Source organism: Trichoplusia ni, chromosome 24 (genome assembly GCF_003590095.1).
Source record: "Trichoplusia ni isolate ovarian cell line Hi5 chromosome 24, tn1, whole genome shotgun sequence".
Taxonomy (NCBI): domain Eukaryota; kingdom Metazoa; phylum Arthropoda; class Insecta; order Lepidoptera; family Noctuidae; genus Trichoplusia; species Trichoplusia ni.
The window spans coordinates 1336772-1357005 of NC_039501.1; the positions used below are offsets into that span (position 1 = coordinate 1336772).

The window sequence follows — 20234 nt, forward strand, 5'->3', positions numbered from 1 at the left end:
TTCGGTTAACTCAATCATCAATTGAACGGGATACAGAAAAAGCTATCCAATTAACTCGTGAAAAAACAAAATTTGCTTTTTCTGTAGTCGCGTAGTTCGCGTTGGTTAGCGCCCATGGCGCATCTTACGCCCTGATACAACCAATTCTTTCTCTAAAAATAATATATTAAAAACAATCCCACAATCCCACATAATTAATATATCATAAACATCTGTATTTAAATCATTTGTCAGCCCTCTAACATTCAGACTACCGCCCACGGGACCTCGTTACCGTAGGTGCTGACTTTACATAAATCAAACAAACATACACACAAATAGCTTGACACCCACGTGGCAGACAATACTGATTAAAAATCGTGCCTCTACTGTGCTTATAAGAATTGGGCTGGTGGAATTGTGGAAGCGAGACGGAAGATATTGAGCATAGTTGCTTCTTGCTTCCACACACAACAGTTACAAGTCTTCTGTCTCGTTTTCAAAAGAATGAGATGAGGATGAGATGATTCTTCCCTCAGAACTTGGTACTGGATGAATCGATTTTGTTGACTTTTTTTTTATTTAACGTGAAGTAGCTGTCATTTGGTCCCGTATAATTAGTGAGATTAACGTAAGATTCTGTATAGAAAGTTACTAATTCCTTGTTATATGTTTATCAAACATTTTAATGGTTTTTAAAAGAACGTCATTGACTCCTGCCAAGGCATTCAATCTTTAGGATTTTAAAATGGAAAAACGAATTAGAATACAATGCATTCAAAAATAAGTATATAATTAACCTTATTTCAATGTTTTTGAAATACTCCGCCTCATAAGTATTTAATAGTATGTAAATCGTTTATAAAAACCCTAGTTTTAAACTTAAGGCATAAAAGAAGACAAACATAACCTCAAAACAATTTCTATTACCAAAAATCAATTAACTGTCATCCTTCTGCGCATTCCCCTGCTTGGTGTCAAGCGCGGCCATTGCGACCACTTCGTTCCACGTGTTAAAGCTTAACAGTTTTCATGAAACAACATCATAATAATATTCAGCTAATTCAATATTATTGAATGGATACAATTTCATGTTTACAGCTTTCTCCTTTTCAATGTTACGCGTTTAGAACAACCTGTTCAGTTGAAATGGTTTATTTTTAATGTTAGATTGCAGTTGATATTTATGGATACGTTTGCATGCAGTATTTTGTTTGCGTCTATTTACGATATTTGATTAGGTTGTTTTATGTAACCATATTATGCAATATAAAAATATTCTCATTCAAGAATTTATCGGAGTCTTTCAACAGATGACTACAATTTTAACGGGTAGTTTTTTGGTCGATTTAAATAATTGATTAAAAAACAACAGTTTTGAGAATTTTGCAGCAGATGACAATACACCCAAGAAGAAGATGTATGTAATAGAATCTAATACCGTTTTTTCTCCTTACTCTATTGCCAAACTATCTTGCCTCATTTATCTGAGAACCATCATGGATTGACTGTCTATCAGACCTCCACAACGAGTAATTCGTAACATTAATATTTTTAGAAAAATAACTTTTATAACTTTAACGTTATTGTTCCAGGTCACTTCCTGTACCTAGCCGTGGATCCCACGATGGAGAACATGGTGATCAAATCACCACCGTTCAGAGGACTGTCAGAGTTTTGTACGGTACGTATCTGGGTAAGGTGAGGCTACCACCACGTCAGGAGGTGGCTAAGGAGGAGGCTAAGTTTCTTTGACTATGCGCTTGGTTAAAGGGCATCCAAATGTTAATCTAATGCCTGGCCTATTGGTCTAGTGGTTAATGGCCCTGACTGGTATACCTGAGGTCGTGAGTTCGATTCCCACTCAGGACAAATGATTGTGTGATGAGCATGATCGTTTGTTCCGTGTCTTATGTACTATAAGATAAGTTGCCACACATCATTGCACAATCATTGCAACTCCTATATACCAGGATTAACAATGATAACCAAAGAAAAACAACTAGAACTCAAGCTCAGTGTCTCCTAGGGGAACGATTGTCCGTTTTGGAACTCGCATCAAAATTAATCAGAGTAGTAAAAAGGGGAATTGAAAAAACATATTTTCCACTTCTCATAGCAAGTGGGAAACAAAAATAAAAGGAGAAATACGAGGATAGAATATAGGAGGAAAGCTGAGACAAGACAAGATTCTTTATATTTATCTAACTGTATCTTCTAAAACGTAACACATTCTTAATAAAATACATTTGTCAACAGTTCGAAGCGAAGTTCCATCAGAGCAAGATGCAGAACGCGAGCATAAAGCTTGTATCGGAGTCCACCACGTCAGAGGTGCAGTGGATAGTCCAAGAGGTTACCGGGAATAACTTCGAAATGTAAGTTAAATAACGTGATATATTATTAAATAATGGAAAGGTTTACTCAGGCACATTTAATTTTATCGGGATAAGTATAGTCTTTAATCATGAGCTGAGGCGACGGGGTCGCGCGCCTGAGTACACCGTCGCATCATTTAATAATGAATCATTCTCACGATACAGTTTGCTGAATACTTTGTAATACTTTTGATTTTTTATATGGACAGATAAATGAATCAATACAAATAATACATATATATGCATCCCCTTGCTAGACACACGCCTCTTACCATATAGGGAAGGTTTGAGCGTTAATCACCACGCTAGCTCACTGCGGGTATGCGATGTCAGATTTCAATATTTGGAATCCAGGTTTCCTCATGATGTTTTCATTCACCGTTAGTCAATGGTGCCTTAGAATGATTAAGAACCTTCATATCACTTTGAAAAGTCAAATTGATACTTTGTGATCGAGACTGCACCTTATATACATATACAAATCCTTGCATAGAACCGCAAGGCTACCACGACATACTTTCTTCTTTATATACTTAAAACCTCCTTCGTTCCAGGTGGCATACTATGCGTTTCATGATCGGTCAGATTCGCCAAGAAGTCCGCATCATCATGGAGATAAGTCGTCCGAGCTACGTGAGCCTCTCGCAGACTCTCCCGCATATAGCCATCGACAACATAAGGATGATAGACTGCGTGCCAGAGCCCGTGTACGGGAACGGTACTTGTGTACCTGGCCTGTTGAATTGTAAAATTATGAACGTAAGTATCTTCATAATAATTATGACACGTTTTTTCCCCATACCCATATCCCATACCTAGATAGGCGAGTGCTTGAGGTCACCACGCCAAACTAACTGAGCGCGACGTGTCGCGGTTTCGATCCCTGCGTAGGACAAGCATTTGTGTGATCCCCCATTTGCTTGTCCTGAATCTGGGTGTCTTTGTGCATGTGACTTGAGTGTTTGTGAAACCCTCGCGACACAAGGATAAAGTTCCTGAATGTGGGAGTTTTATTTTTTAAAAGAAAAATAAAAAATGTCCTTTCGTAAATTGACTCAAAATTGAGGTAATTTGCCTCAAATTACTCAATATTTATTGCTTCTATAATGGACCTTTTTAATACGTCGGTAGGTTAGACAAAGAAACAATTATGGTCCCTGTTGAGCACAGCATATTTGTAGAAGAGAGGAAGAACGATTTCTTACATACTCATGATAAATTTAGTAATACCGTTGCTTATTTATGTAATTGTTTATTCTATTGCAGATTGATTCGTGCATCAAACTACAGCAAGTCTGCGATCTGGTGAAGGATTGCGATGATGGGAGCGATGAAAACCAAGGCTGCGGTAAGTTTACTAGTTATTTTCTTATTTGTCGATTATAGCTCATCTCTTATTTCTATTTGAGCAGTATAAATGTTCGTCTTGTAGTTTAGTGCATAATAATGGATAGGGACGCATTTTGTACCGCAAACATAAAAGGGACGACTGTAAATAAATTTTAGGAAATCATTACGTCACAAGGCCCCACTCCTAAACTTAATAGTAGTTAATTTTTCTATTTTTTTTCGTTGTTCTAAAAAGCCAAGAATAGGTGTCATATATCTTTTTAAGTTATCTAACTGAGGGATAAATAGATTTTTACTTTTTTCTACCCAGTCATCATCGCTAAACCTAGTTGATATAAATCATGTCATGTTCATGTATGAATTGTTACAGACAAAATGCCGTTTGGATCTTACTGCAATTTTGAGCAGGACACTTGTGGATTTGAAAACGTGCCACAGTAAGTATTCATTAGGTTATGAATTTCTAATATCTTGAAAATTACATGGTACTTAGAGGACCCTGTAAACGTGAAAATTTTACTTTTGCGTGAAAATCGAAAATATGTACAATTGTTTTTTGGGTATATCTGCAACTAGCACAGCTCTATAAGTGCAAGTGTTTTGACTTGTATGACAGAGTATGTTCTCCATTGAGGGCAGTTGCTCAAAGGTGGTCAACTAAGAATGTCTTATCTTTAAGGAGTTTAATACTAAAAAATCTCCAACAAAATAAACCTTATTTTCCAGACCGATCCTCCAATGGACTCGCCACAGTGGTCCAACACCTACAGACAAAACTGGTCCCAATTACGACCACACCTGCGGCCCCACCATGCCATATGACACCATGATGGTCCCGCCATTATTCCCGGCACATCTTAACTATACCATCGCACAGTGCGTCGGGTATTACTTCTTTGTGAATATGAATGTGACTGGTCCTAATAAGAAGAAAGCGGATTTTGCGTCGACAGCTGTAATGCGGACAGTGATCTTCAACCCGCCCCCAAAAGTCCACGGGAATATTACATCTAGATATTATAATTGTTGTATGGTAAGTGTTACTGTATTTCATTTGTAAAGATTTTTTGTTTGTTTTGTAATTTGCTATAAACTTGAGTAGGTAATGGGTATTTGACGCAATCAGAGGGATTTTGAATCGTGGTGATTGCTCAATGCTTTCATGATATGGTATAGCAAAAGTCAAATGCGGAAACTACTCTAACATTAAAAAACTCTAACATTACTCAAAAATCTAGGTAAATTAAGGCAGCACTTCCAGAGACGCAAGAGCAAAAAAAAATCATTTTCCATTTTTTTAACAATAAAAAAACAATCGACATAAAATCCTATAATATGGTACCAAATGACTGTTATTTTACTTTAAATGCAAAAATAATCAACAAAATAGGTTCATCCAGTCCGAAATTCTGCGGTAAAACGGCAAAAAAGACAAATAGAGAACTCACTCGTTTATGAAGTCAGTTGAAATCTCAGTAAAAAAATTCATTTACGCATTACAAGAAGAAACCCAGCTTTATGTCTAACCACAAATATAAACCCATCCGATAATCCCGTTGCCTAGCAACCATCATTAACAACTTGAACTCACCACCCACAGATCAGATTCTACTACCAACAGAACGGCCGCAACTACGGCTCTCTCAGCGTCAATGTGGTAGAACTGACGAACAGAGGGAACATCACCACTTCGGTCTGGTTCTCTACCAAGAATAGAGGGGAGGTGTGGTACAGAGCCTCCATCTTCCTGCCGAATATTACTAGAAGGTAAATATAATATATTGTTATCCACATCTTACATACATCCACATGTAAGAATCCACAACGGTCACTCGTGGCTAAGCTGTAAATGCACAAGTTAAGCTACGCTTCATACGGTCTCAGTCAGTACGTGAATGGGTGATCATCTATGTCATAACGATTTCCTCCGTGTTTTGCAAGCCCCGTTAAATTGTGGGTCGCGGCTGTTATTGATGGACCTTTGATTGTCGTTACGGGTAGTCAGCAATCACGTACGGGTAATCAGCCTTACTTACTAAGAGGTTTCATGTTGCCCACGTAACTGGGTTAGGTCCACTGCTAGACATAGCTTAAAGTTCACCAAAATACCCGTCCTTACGACATTACTTCCCTTCAAACTATCTCAGGAGGAAAATTTCAAATATTTTCTTAAGCTTAAACAGGCTTTTGCCATACACTGACATAAAAGCGCAGATGACGTAGCACAGCGTTTCAGGTAAGTCAGTAATCGTCTGACGCTACCCGTGCCCTCCCCCGAGAAAGCGGATGACTATGAGGATTCCTCCGCCCTACAATTTAATGATCAAAAACATTTCTTAGCGACGACCTCCGTGGTCGAGTGGCGTACGCACCGGTTTCAAGGTGTCGCCAGCTCTGAGGTCCCGGGTTCGATCCCCGGTCGGGTCAATGTAAAAATTCTTATTTCTACATTGTCTCGGGTCTGGGTGTTTGTGTTACCTTCGTTGTATCTGAATTCCATAACACAAGTGCTTTAGCAACTTACTTTGGGTTCAGAACAATGTATGTGATGTTGTCCGCATTTATTTATTTATTTAATTATTTAATTGTCTGATTTCCACTTTAGTTTCTACTTAAACCTATAATGCCGCAAATTGGTTCAACTCATTTGTTCCTCCATCTTCTATACATCAAATCTTCTTTCCAGATACTTCTTAGAGTTCAAGACTCGCATGGGCATGCGGATTTACTCGGACTCTGCTATTGATGACTTCTCAATGGCTCCGGAGTGTTTCGGGATCAACATGGACCCTGAGGAGCTCGGGGACTACAATTATTACGATCCTGTGTTTGAAGAGAAGACCACACCACATCCCTCCTTTGTCGATAAACCTGGTAAGAGATTCTTTATTTTTTTTTGGTTCCATTTCGTTTCCATTCGAAGCAAGAGGCAAGCCAATTGAACGCTTAGAGTTCGTATTCCATACACTATTTGCCCTAAAATGTATGTTATAAGAAGCTGTAGTAGGTAGACGAGGTAGATTAAAAACTTTTTTGGTAGAGTTAATTTTTTTCAGAGCATAAATTAAACATTTGTTAAAATGGAATTTACTAAGTAGTTTTCCATAGGAATGACATTTTAGAACCGAGGCATAAACGCTTAGAAAGAGCATTTGAGAAAATAGTCAAAGTTACTTAGATATACGTAATAGGAGAAACATTTCGCAAAATTATTTGAATATACCTCTATTTACAGCTAAAAAACAGATGTAAAGTTACTATTGTTTACTACACTTGCTTTCTTACCTAAAAGTTTATTTTGCCACGTAGTATACCGCTTCACAACATGCGGTGCTACGGGCCGCTTCGGTCCGAACCAGTCGATGTGCGACGCGGCGTACAACAACACCGCGGTCAGTGTCAGCGTGGTGCACAGCCCGCCGTACCAGGGGATACAGCTGTGGGAGGTGCCAGCAGAAGGGCTCTACACGTAAGTATTATGATAGACAGCATTTATTCATGGTTATGAAGCATATAGGACATAAAACAGATAAACAAATATACATTATAAAATGTTATGCAACAACATCTGGAAGCCGAAAATTAGGAAAATTGGGAAAATGCTATTTGGTGGGTTTTGTGGTAAAGAGGAACACACATCTTCGTGTAAACTTTCGCGTTTATACTTAATATTAGTAGGACCAATGATGAAAGCAAGGTAGGTTTTAAGTATTTCCTATTAAGCATGACTTAACAGCCATTATCAAGTCAAGGGGTATCTCTTGCACCTTTTATTATTTAAAGCGAATATGGTGTACAATGCACGCTGTGTCAAATACAAATTTACAATCATATCATTAAGAACTGATCAATATTGATTATGTCATTACCATCGCTAATCGCATAATATCGCTTTTCCGTCCCAGCCTGATAGCTCGCGGTGCCAGCGGCGGGCTGGGCTCCGCGTGGGCGGGAGTGTCGCACGCGGCGCAAGTGCGCGCGCTGGTCGAGCTGCACAAGAGCGAGCGGGTCTACGTGCTGGTCGGACAGCAGGGGATCAACGCGTGTAAGAAGGTGAGGAGAATAAGGATCTACTGGACACTGTTAATTAATAGGATGTGATAGATAGAAAATCTGTACATTAGAATGGCTAACTAATAATGAATTGATCTGGGTAGCTTCTGGTAGTTATACCTGTTGCTGATAATATAGACAATTTTAGAAGGCTAGGATTAGTGGAGTAAAATTTTAAGGATCTATCTATAACTATCATGACAACATGTATTCCGTTAAAACGGTTTAAGATTTATGAATGAATCCGTCGATAATTACCATATTATTATGACGGGAACAAAAGTCACTGGTGAAGAAATAGTTTCTAATTTTGGCATCATCACCTTTAAAACTTTCTTATATAACCAAATTATATACCGTAAAACGGGTTTTATTAAATAGAGTTTCAAGGTGTGAATAGAATGTAGTGTTTTTTGGAGGGTCGCTTACATAAAAATGCTTAAAAACAATTATTTTATGAAATGCGAGTGATCTATCTTTTGTGTCCAATATGTGTGTTTAATGTCCAAATCTTTATAAAAGCCATGTTTCTATCCAACCCAAAAATGCCTCTATACATCCTATTATACTGAACGTTTCTTTATCAGACGCTATCGGCACAAGAGGGCCAAAGCGAGTGCTCGCGGCCGAGCAACGAGAGCCGGCCGGTGTTCGCGAGCCGCACGCACGAGGTGCGCAACACGCACGTCACGGACGGCGGCGGGGGCGGAGGGGGCGCCACCTATGTCTTCCTGGTGAGTGCTGGTCTCTCTCTTCCTCCTGCAGGCTTGAGCACAAGAGGGTAGGAGCAAGATCATGAAGTGAGCAGCAGTGCAGTATTGAGCTATTGATTAAAAGGCGTTTTAATGGTACGGTATGGCGTGGACAACTCCTCAAATTAAGTGATAAGTTGTCTAGTGTGTATCCACAGCATAAATAAGGTCCATTAATTTACAACTTCAGCGAAAACGCGACAGTTTTGCTGAGGACTCCCCCCAACCAAGTTGAATTTTGCAACCAAAAGCGTTGATAGAAAGATCTCCAATATAAAATGACTGGTATAAGTTATCTGCCTAAACAATATGTAATGTTATTTCCATACATTTGAGCATTGCAATCAGCTAACGATTATTGTGACCTGCCAAATACCTTTTAATCATACTTTATTACACTCAATCTTCTGGCTTCAAATCTTGAAATTTTGATCCTGGTACATTTTCCTGTTTTAGGAGCGGATTTTTTCCATAAAATGCAATAGCTTGCAAAATTCCACATTTCCGAAATCATCAGCATATATTTCTATTACAGTTGGATAAAGACGGGCAAGCGTTCCCCCTGCTGGTGGCGGGGGGAGGGGGCGGGATCTCCGTGGGCAGCTTCCGGGATGACGGCTCGCAGCACGCGCGCCCGCTGACCAACGCTACGCCGGAGTCCGGGTATATGTATGGAGAGCCCGGGAAGACTTCAGGTGAGACGGTCTTACGGGGATTACATTAATTTTTTAAAGAATTATTTCATTATCTTTTAAAATATTATTTGGAACCATTATAATGTAAAATTGTTCCGAATATATTTCAAGAATGTAATTTATGAATAGATAATTAGATAGCAGCTAAAGTCAATAGAGTAGAAAAATAGTCACCCTGACCTGAAATTATTAGCGAAATTAAAAGTACAAAAAATTGCTGAGTTGGATACAAATCTAGTATACTTCGCATATTCGTATAATTTAAACTAGACTGACAAAATAAACGGACCTTGGTCTTATTTCAAACACCCTATGTGTTTTAAGCCGTGGTTTTCTAAATCTGGGGCTTATAGCCACGACTTAAAGGAAATTCTTACCGATGAGAAAGATGCCGCTCTACGCCGTTGTCACTCTTCCACAACGGTAAGTATTTTTTTGGTACTTCTTTTGAACATTCGGCAAAAATTTTGGTCTTGAAAATGTCAATTTTGTTAAATGGTTTGTCTAGCTGGACAAGGCTGCTATACCCTATGTTTGCTGTTGAAGTTTTTACATATTTTGTGTCGTGGTTGGTGTAGGTGCGGGCGGCGGCTGGCTGGCGCGCGCGGGCCCCAGCACGCCGGGCTTCGAGCTGGTGCGGGGCGCGGCGCTGCACGAGGGCGGCGCGGGGGGCGCGGCCTGCGCCGGCCGCGCGCACGGCGGCTTCGGCGGCGGCGGCGGGGGCTGTCTGCGCGGAGGGGGAGGAGGGGGCTGGCTGGGTACGTGCTATAAGATATACATATATAGGTATAGGAATAAGTCATCCAAGAACTTGCGTTTTAACATGTGAAATGATTTTGGGGAGAAATCGTAAAGTTTTAAAATCAAGCACCTTGAGTCGATTTGTTAGTATTCACTGTTCTAAACTGCCTATTTAAGTAGGTCACTCCTATATAAAGTCGGGTTGAAAGTATTATTTTTTCTAAACTGCTTATTAGGTCACCCCAAAATAAAATCTTATGATGTAATTTTTTAGCCCTTAACCAAAGGGTAAAATCGGAATCCTTCTACAAAACCTCTCGCTTAATCCTAATTCTTTTACTAAGTCTGTTCATACGTCCGTACGTCTTTTACCTAGCTTGTATCTTTTGAACTGTGAAAGCTATACAATTGGAATTTTCAATGACTACTGTAGCTATTATAACGCAAAAAAATATCCACCATCACCATCCAACATCCATTCGGTCATAAATCTGATGAAAAACCATTTCTCTTTAGCCTTTTTGTACATAACTCTTACAATAATCAAGTACGACTTAGCCCAGCTTTTCATATGTATCATATGTTCACCAGGCGGCAACACGAACGAGGGCGCGGGCGCGCACGGCGGCGGCGGCTGGTCGTACATCGCGACGCGTGCGGTGCGCGACTACAGCGAGGCCTCCGTGGCGCCCCACGTGGGGCCCGGGGAGCTGCTCGTGCTGCCCGCCATACACGTGAGTAGGGCGCTGACAAATACTGGTTACTGGTGCTACGATTCGCACCGAACCAGTAAATATTAGTCCGTTTTTTCCTTGACTTATTAAATCCTTTTTGGGTATTCTGATAAATATCTACGTAGGTTTTTATTTTTATCTATTATCCTTCCAAACACCACCTTACCAAACAATTCTTTATCGTTTTCTTGTCAATTGTATGGAAACCCCGACACGTACCTACAACTAAAGGAAATTAAACCCTTAAATTCTCAGCATTACAAATATCTTCACTTATCTCAAGTTACAATTTTGCCACTCTTACACCTTGTCGTTCTAACAGCTATACGTAAGAGCTACATTTAGAAATTCCTTTGCGCCGAATCTTCATCATCATCATCATCAGCCTATCGCAGTCCACTGCTGGACATAGGCCTCTCCAAGTGCGCCGAATGTTTGAAATTTATCTTCTCCTTCCCCAGGACTGCGACTGCGACTATCGCTGCGTGGCACTGAACGAGTACCGCTCTGAAGTGAAGTGCTACTGCCCCGCCACCTGGACCACGGACGCTCACGACCCCACCAAGTGTATACGTGAGTAACCTCCTTGTATTGAACATTGGATTGGTTTTGTGAACCTGGATTTCGAATAATTTAATCCGAAAGCGTCGACAGGTAGTGAGCTTGCCAGTGTTGGCCTCCCTTATACGGTAATAGGTTTGTGCCCACCTGGGGACTTTTTTGGGATTCTTGATATAAAACACTGGTTTAACAGCAGGTTTTCTTGGATTTTAGATACTGGTTAAACTAACACACTGTATTGTAACTGTATTTTATTTTTATTCCATGTTTATGTTACTCATTTCGTGATCCCTTTGTTATTTGCAGTTGAAGACGCCTGGCCCCGCACCCCTTGGGTGGTGATAATAGTGTTGTCTGTCGCCGTGTTTGTCTGCGCGTTGGCTGTACTGTGTGTCTGCTTGTATCTCTGTAAGTATATAGACTAAACCACTACATACCTACTAATCATTTAGTAAAAACAGTTGGCTAACTAAATGAAATCATTTGATTCATGACTTAGCTATCCAATTAGTTGGTCTGAATGTATATCATAACCTCTCAAAGTCTCGCAGGCCCCTTTGTTACCAACACTGTCTGAAATGTTAGTTTGCGTTCAGAGTCATGTGACGAATAGAGACATATCCAAATTTAAGAGCGTCACTGTTCTAAGGTCGTTCAAGTTGCAATTGCCTCTGGTAAGAATGTGAAATGCTGTTCTATGTCATTTAGCGCGCAGTCTAGATTCTACAACATGATTGTTACTTAAAGCTATCAACTTGAAAGCTATTAAATCTATTAACTTGAAATTCTATAATAAGAAAGTTAAAAGTTATTTTCAAACCAATGTCTTTAAAATATGAGGATATTATATAATTTTGTTAGAACCAATTAAGACAATATTTTAAATATATAAGAATAAATAAAACGTGAATCTTCCCCAGACAACACCTACCAACGCAAGAAAGAAGCAGAACAGCAACAAAAGCGTCTTCTAGAACAAGATGTTCAGCTTCAGCGTCTCCGCAGCGCCCCGGGTGGTAATGACAACCTGACCATGGCTTTCAACCCTCACTATGGAAGTGAGAGCATATTGCCGCAAGGGATCGATGTGAGGGGCCTGCCTCAGGTGTCTAGGGAGAGTCTGAAGCTTGTCAAGTAAGTGTGAAGATATGTTTTGATGATAGATGGCGTTGTTAGTTGAGAGGATTTGATGGAACTTTTTGTAGATATTTTACGTGAACCTAATATGTAATGTGTTTAAATTTAGGGGTGATTACACCTGTTTATTAAAAACTTTATTATTGAAACTTAGATAAAATTGACACAGTTTTTTCCCTAGTAGCTTGATCGTAATTATCTTTTTAATTTTTTTAATACCGTTTTCTGTACTTACTTTCGTATATTTCGTTAACTGCTTCTAAACCATAATCTTTCAACTTTTCCCTAGGGCTCTCGGTCAGGGTGCTTTTGGAGAAGTCTACCAAGGTCTCTACCGGCACCGGACCGGGGATACGGTAGAAATGCCGGTAGCTGTCAAAACACTACCGGAACTGTCGACCGGCCAGGCCGAGTCCGACTTCCTCATGGAGGCAGCTATAATGGCCAAGTTCAGTCATCCGAACATCGTGCATCTTATCGGCGTTTGCTTTGATCGACATCCGAGGTATCCGACATCGCCTTTTTTTTCGCAACTGTTAGATATAGAGTTAAGTACATTAATTCGTTGCATAGTCTTAAATAAGCATACATTGAAATTTATTAGGGTGAGTTAAACATAAACTCATAGAGGGAAACCAATTAAATAGTCCCTTGAAACAGAAGAAAAATATATATAGCAGAAGATACAAATATTATCTTTCCATTAAAACGTTGTTGAATGTTATCTTTAGCATCTTGGGGAGCTATTGTCTCAAATACCACCAAAGTTCTACGCTTTTAACAAGTGATGATGGTGATGATCCCGACCTATTTCGGCCTCAGCGACTTTAACACTGTTAATTGAGAGCATCGCTGGTGTGCCTTCTCTATAGTCACTGGCAGCAGCATTTTTGCAGTGAAATTGCGTCCACGTTCACTGCCAGTCAGAATCCCCTATATAATTGTAGTTTATGGCCGTGTTCTGACAAGTACACCGTCTTCCACCAGGTTCATAGTCCTGGAACTGCTAGCTGGTGGTGACCTGAAGAACTTCCTCCGCGAGAGCCGCCCCAAGCCGGAGCGAGCGAGCGCGCTCACCATGAAGGATCTGCTTCTCTGCTCTATAGACGTCTGCAAGGGATGCCGGTATCTGGAAAGCAAGAGGTTTATACACAGGTAAGGTTTCAAGATGCTTAAATAAATCTACAATAAACGCAACACCTTTTTATCATATTTTAACACCGTGAAACTATTTACTAATAGAGGAGAACTGATTCTAAATAATGTTGCATGAAATATCCAACATTAGCACTGGATTATTTTCAACTTACCCAAACTGTCTGCCATTTCTTATTTGTTAAGGACAACATACACACACATAGAAAACGATGAAGGGTAAGCGTCTAAACAGACGGACCGCATTTCAACTGCAAATTTGCAGTTCGGATGCAGTTGAAATGCAGTCCGTCTGTCTAGCGCCTAAGCAACGCTGGGTTTGTCCAATGTAATTTGACCTAGGAAAGTGCTACTACTTAGCAGCCGTATTTGACTTGATTTTGTAAATTAATTTGCCCAGGGACATAGCAGCCCGCAACTGCTTGCTAACATCCCGGGGCCCAGGACGAGTGGTGAAGATCGCGGACTTCGGCATGGCGCGGGACATCTACCGCTCTGACTACTACAAGAAGGGCGGGAAGGCCATGCTGCCCATCAAGTGGATGCCGCCAGAAGCCTATATAGATGGCGTGTTCACCATCAAAACTGATGTCTGGTGAGTGGTTTGGTTTGATGTGTATTTGGTTCTAAGTTTTGAAGACGGTAGGATTTCTGGTTTTTGTTAAAATGGGATGTCACTCTGGTTTCGCGTTTCAAGTCGCAATAACATTCAAGTCACATGTACAGAAACGCCCAGATTAAGGACAAGCATTCGTGGATCATGCTAAAGCTTGTCCCACGAGGAGTTCGAACCCGCGAAAAGTATTTTGATTTTGATTGATTTTCGTTGGATATCAATTCTATATATTGCTTAGTAGCTGAATTTTTTTGCAGTACAACCAATTCGAGTTCGCGATTCTTTCGCGAGTCTACTGGTAAAGATTTCTTCAGAAATAAGCAGCACCTCCGTACATCTATTTTGTAATAATATTGTGTTTTGTTTTCGACTATTTTTTGTGTACATAGATTATTCCCTAAAATCATAAATGGGCAATAGACTTTTCAGAGACATTGTTGCGTCACTATAAAAGTTACGGGTGTGTCTATAAGTTTTGCATCAAAATCACTTGTATATTAATTATTAATCCTTTGTCTGACATATCCTTATGTGACAGGTCATTCGGCGTGCTGCTGTGGGAGGTGTTCTCTTTGGGCGTGATGCCGTACACCGGCTGCGCGAACAGAGAGGTCATGGAGATGGTCTCCGGCGGCGGCCGCCTCGAGAAACCATATGGTCAGTGAACAGCATCCACAATTACTTTGGGCGATAAATCCTCTTTTACACGCGCTCCCTTGGGGCGAACGGACATCTCCCCATATGGACCTCCAGTTACAAAAATAACTATTACTAATAGGGAGTGAGGTGCTACTACATGATTATCATAAAGATCTAAGGCTTTTACACTTTCAAAAATATATATTTTTTTAATTAGAAGTTTTACTTAATACATTTTATATAGATAATTTTATGATCTACAATTTATGTCTGAAGTACTTTAATGAAAAACATACTGTTTTGCTGAAAATCGCGAAAAACTCATTTTTTTGACCTTTGACCTTGAATTATTTTTTCCTTACAGGAGAATGATGGGGAACTTCTAGACATTGTTTGTAGTTATGTTTCGAACAACTTCACAGACATTCAGCTTGTTGGGACTTTATGTAACTTCATTCACTTCACTCTCATTTTTTGGTCTAAATTGACCGGACTATTTTGCAATGATTTTTATCATTAGTCCGGAATTGCCCACAGCTGAACATAGGCCACAAGGTTCATAATAATTTGTTATTATAACTGTAAACTTTCGCGTATTTATCAGGCTTTTGGGCCCAACTGAAGTCTTTAAACACGACGTACATGATGGTCACAAGTCGCGAAAGTAACTTCTAAGATTACATATTCTTCATTATACATTATTCTACATCATTACTCAATTCAGAATTAAATACAAATAGTACCTATTGCTACAGGATGTCCACAAGAGATCTACAGGCTGATGTGCGAGTGCTGGAACCCGACGCCCAGTGAGCGACCGTCTTTCGCGCACATGTACGAGCGTATGCAGCGATTTGTTCAGGTAAAAGAGCAACACTTATTTTCGAAAATTGTATCAATAAGATTGTATAATTCTAATAAACCGCTAACAATCACGAACTGCCCAAAGTATACATTAAAAATTTTAAATATTCAAATTGACTAGAACGCAAGACGCAGAAGATGCCATTTTTTCTACGTTTGTGACGGCATTTCGATGTAACCAAATGTTGATATTTTGTAGATATCTTATTAAATTTATTTTTTAAGAAAAAGACTCAAGACTTAGGTATTTATGCTATTGAGCTATCCAGGTCTTAGGTTAGGTTTACGATGACTTGTGCCAGATCTGTCCTCAGCTTACATTAACATTTTCTTTTATACATTACCCAGGACCCAGCCATAGTAAGCGCGCCTCTCCCAATAGTCCGGTCTTTGCTGCCGCCGCACACGGAGGTTCAGACCAGCGCCAACGGCCCGCAGGTAAGTTGTGACGAAGTTATATACTTAACACCAGTGACGAGGCATTGTTCTGGGTAAAACTACAAAATTCTACCAAATTGGTAGTAAATGGTAGAAAAAAGTGAATTAAAATTGCAGTAAAAATTAAATTAGTTAATACCCTGCGTTGAAATCCCTCGCTGTAGTTTGCCTATTTGGATTTGATCGTATTTTGCATTTTTTACAGTTATATTATGGTTTGTTCAGAACAACGCCTCTAAATATATAAATTTAATACCAACATATAAATCCCCACATTGAGTGCCCTAAAAACAAACAAATAAAAAATCCAAAAAGACTAATTTGTAACAATATTTTTCTCTTTTTCCCAATGTTTTCGCTCTGGCTACTAGAAGCAAGTAAATGGATTTTTTTTATTAAATAACAACATTATTATTATTTTTATTCGATGTTAGAGGACCCAAAAGCCCGTGCTTCGAAATCGCATGTCAACTAAATTTTGTTTTTCAATCTACCTGCAATCCTGAATGAATTCGCGTAGATTTAGATCCCTTTGTAGCTAGAATGAGATTCATTGAAATGTTACATACAAATACCATACATGAATAACTGCATGACCACGATATTAATAACTGGAAACCAATCTACAGATATTTTTGAATTTTTAAAGATAATTATTTGAATCTAATAGTTAGTTAGTTGAATCTAATGACAAATTTGAAGAGGTTTTTTCTACAATACATAAGGAGTGTTTTACAATAGTATACATTTATTAGAGCCCTTAATTCCATTGTCCCTAATTGCAAATTAAATTTTGGATTCTTGAAGGGTGAGCGTACAATGATCGTTGCTCATTTTTTCGTATAAAATAAAGATATAATAGACATGAAGTTCAGATATCATCATAATTTGTTGTATTGGTACATAGCTTTTTTATATGGAATTATTACAATAAAATTTGAGTCACAAGATAACATTTCTAATCCACTACTCCATTTAAAAATGTTTCAAGAACATTATCGACACAGAAATAGCGAAAAATAACAGCAGATTCCCACAGCATAAATTGCATTTTACGGTTTTATTCAAATGATTATCTTTAAAAACCAAACTATCTGTCAGATTTTCCAGCCATCTTGTTTTCTAATCCACCATTTTGAATTCATTTCAAAGAATCTCTGACAACGGTTTCAGAAACTACTTATGTGTTTACTTGCCTAGTAGCTATAGCGGAAATCTATTACCTATATATCTATTTTCTTTTACTTTGTCCTTGCTACTGGGTTTTGTAAATTAACTAATTATATAGTATTATGATAAATTAGTTTGTTTGATGAATTATTTTTACGAAACACAGTAGTATGCACGCTTAGAATTAAAGTGAAACACAGGGAGATTATTAGATTAACAATTTTGATTGCGATAAGGTGTTCCGCGATCTTTTAAGAAAAACCCCAATATTTCCACAAGGGCCAACTATCTTCTTGTAGGTATTACAATTTTTTATGATACTGTAAAGTTCGACAAACAAAATCCTCATTGGAAGCTACAAAATGTATCAAGTTGGACTAATAATATAAGTTCACGTTAAATACAATGTACTTGCTCTGACCCTTAGCCATTCTTATACTTTGCTGACGTAATTCCCTTATAACTTTTCCAAAAATGGAAACCTATCGAAAGGGTTACTTTGACTGCCAAGCTGGTCAATCAATTCATGTCGTCTTTATAGATTTTCCAAATTCGTTCCTAAGCTTAAACGCCTCTGAATTTTACAATTTTTATCCAGCGCAAATAACCCATTGCCACAATCTCGAATCCGCACAACAACTTTGGGTTGCTCTCATTCTTCGTCTATCGATTGCTCTCAAGATTTTTATCAATGCGAACAGAAGACGATCAAATCGAATTCACGAAACGGTGTTTACCGAGGGCTCAGAATGGTAACCTATACCACTCAGCTATATGTCCTGTCAAATCCAACTTCTTACGATCTTTCATGACATTTCTCTAAAAAAAGTACGTAATGACGCTACTTCTTTTTAAATAACTTCCAAGCTAAGGAATTCAATCCCTTTATCTATCTGTAAATTTATGGAAGAGGTCACGGAAATCCACTAAGTTATACAGTTAAATCTCCTTGTGTGATCGTGTGCGTGTACTGAGCGTGGCATGTTGGCAGCGAGCGCCGGCGTGCGACTACCTCGTCCCGATGTCACCGCAGGAGAACCCGACGGCGAACAATAGGTAACGCCTTTTTATACCCTGAGGATATTGGCAGGATACCTCAATATGGAAAAAAATACTGGTGAAAATGTGCAGTTTGGCAGTTAAACAAAAACTGATGCTGTACATTATCGAAAAGAAATATGGAGAACAAATTGGTAATTCTCTCTTTAGAACCATTCGTGGTTGGCAGTTTTGAAACAAAAATGATTTCAAATAAATTAATTTGTAGATTTGGCAAAGAAGCATCACTTGCCGAAAAAACGATTAAAAAGTTAAAAAAAATCAATACATCAAATAATGCATTACGGATCACAGTTATGATTATTTTATCCAAAAAGAGGTCTAAAAAAATAGTACCTTTCTTACATCTGTAAACCATGGAGTTGTTTTTATTTAACGCAGTTATGAACTAGGCAAAAATGCTTTATAACAGATAATAATTGACTCATATTACTTTGCTAAGTTTTGATAGTTAATGTCGTGTACTGCCCTACCAGTATCCTCACGTACTAATAACTCGGCTACTTCAAATCTAACTTATATGTGGCACCTCCTTCACAGTTCGATGTCGTTTAGTAACAAATACTTCAACTGTCATAACTAAGTCGAAATTTTCGCAAAAACACGTTGCAAAAATAAAACAATAAAATTAACTTAAAAAATATCAGAATAAGAACTTTTTAGTTTTCTTTTTTCTAAATTTAGTGACGCTCCAGTGGCTTTGCAACAGAGACGGCATACTGTAGAGCTGTCTCGCTCTTACACAACTGAAATCTATACTTTGAAAAGCGGTGATACACCATCTGATCTATTTATTGTACCCCTGACAACGTTTAAAGCTGCTATGTATAAGGACAATGCTTCAATATCGTTTTAAAGTTTTTAGACTTTAAAGTTTTTGGGAAAATGTCGACTTCAAGCAAACAAGTAACAAAGTATGGAACTGCTTTAGTAAGACAGAGCAGTGTTAGCATGCGCTGAGCTCCTTAGCAGCCATCATTCTCCGAAATAAACTATATTCTGATAAAACAATCAATAAATATGTCCATATCTCCCTAAATATACACGATTCTTGATATAACAGACAAAATCAGTAATATTCAAAGAGAATATTACTGATTTTGTCTGTTGCTTTGATAAAAAAAAATACGAGATCAAAAGAAGATTCGATTCGAAATCGATTAGTTCTCAGTAAATGTGGGACAATGATTAGACTCAAAATCATTACACTATCTTTGAAGAGGTTATTTTCTCTACATTTTAATAGGAAAACAAAACTAAACATGACAACTAAGATGATATCGGTAGTTTTTCTACAATGTACACAACTAGTGTAAAATCCTACAGCAAAAGAGTCGTTACACAAATTTAAAAAAAAAACCAATAAACATCGACTTAAATATGGTTATTCTACAATAAAGAAAACTGCAAGCAAATCCCAGCTGTTTCCAGGAAAATTTAAAAGTTTCATACATCGTCGAAAACGCCTACATATCAAAGCAACAAGACAAAAGCATCACCTATGCGAAGCTTCAATCATTTGCACAATGAATGTATATCCGCCTTACCTACCAGTTCTCCAATCCGAACCATTGTTGTAGCCCAACGGAACCGCTGGTCCTTCATAGCAAATCGCCAACGGTGGCACAGGAACCAGAAACGGAGGATTCACAATATCCACCTCCTGTGAAAGGTAACACTACAAAACATTCAAATAAAAAAGGATAAAAAAAACCCGCCATTATGAACTGTCATTTGATTTTGACAGATGGCCATGTTTTTTTTCTGTTTAATTTGAATGAAAATGAATATTGGAAGTACGTTTATTGCGTCGAATATCATATCTTTAAAAAAAATGATTTTATTAAATGTATCATGATTGCTATCTCAAAAGATATCCTGAAAATGATTGGCGCAATAAACGTATTTACTAT

At 38.5% G+C, this 20234-nt stretch overlaps 1 protein-coding gene across 1 annotated transcript in view; it reads left to right on the top strand.

Annotated features, from left to right (window-relative positions):
- The window catches only part of LOC113505045 (ALK tyrosine kinase receptor-like), a 38633-nt gene that overhangs the window by 14645 nt on the left and 3754 nt on the right, over window positions 1–20234 (top strand). The window contains exons 2-26 of the mRNA XM_026887552.1: window positions 1575–1663; window positions 2239–2357; window positions 2912–3116; window positions 3624–3705; window positions 4078–4144; window positions 4434–4740; window positions 5308–5474; window positions 6394–6581; window positions 7017–7176; window positions 7613–7760; window positions 8348–8494; window positions 9048–9207; window positions 9786–9965; window positions 10231–10682; window positions 11144–11255; window positions 11550–11651; window positions 12164–12377; window positions 12670–12885; window positions 13368–13535; window positions 13936–14130; window positions 14690–14808; window positions 15546–15652; window positions 16003–16092; window positions 18254–18318; window positions 19902–19993. Of these exons, the coding sequence (XP_026743353.1) occupies window positions 1575–1663; window positions 2239–2357; window positions 2912–3116; window positions 3624–3705; window positions 4078–4144; window positions 4434–4740; window positions 5308–5474; window positions 6394–6581; window positions 7017–7176; window positions 7613–7760; window positions 8348–8494; window positions 9048–9207; window positions 9786–9965; window positions 10231–10682; window positions 11144–11255; window positions 11550–11651; window positions 12164–12377; window positions 12670–12885; window positions 13368–13535; window positions 13936–14130; window positions 14690–14808; window positions 15546–15652; window positions 16003–16092; window positions 18254–18318; window positions 19902–19993 (3951 nt within the window). The remainder of the gene's footprint in view (window positions 1–1574; window positions 1664–2238; window positions 2358–2911; window positions 3117–3623; window positions 3706–4077; window positions 4145–4433; window positions 4741–5307; window positions 5475–6393; window positions 6582–7016; window positions 7177–7612; window positions 7761–8347; window positions 8495–9047; window positions 9208–9785; window positions 9966–10230; window positions 10683–11143; window positions 11256–11549; window positions 11652–12163; window positions 12378–12669; window positions 12886–13367; window positions 13536–13935; window positions 14131–14689; window positions 14809–15545; window positions 15653–16002; window positions 16093–18253; window positions 18319–19901; window positions 19994–20234) is intronic.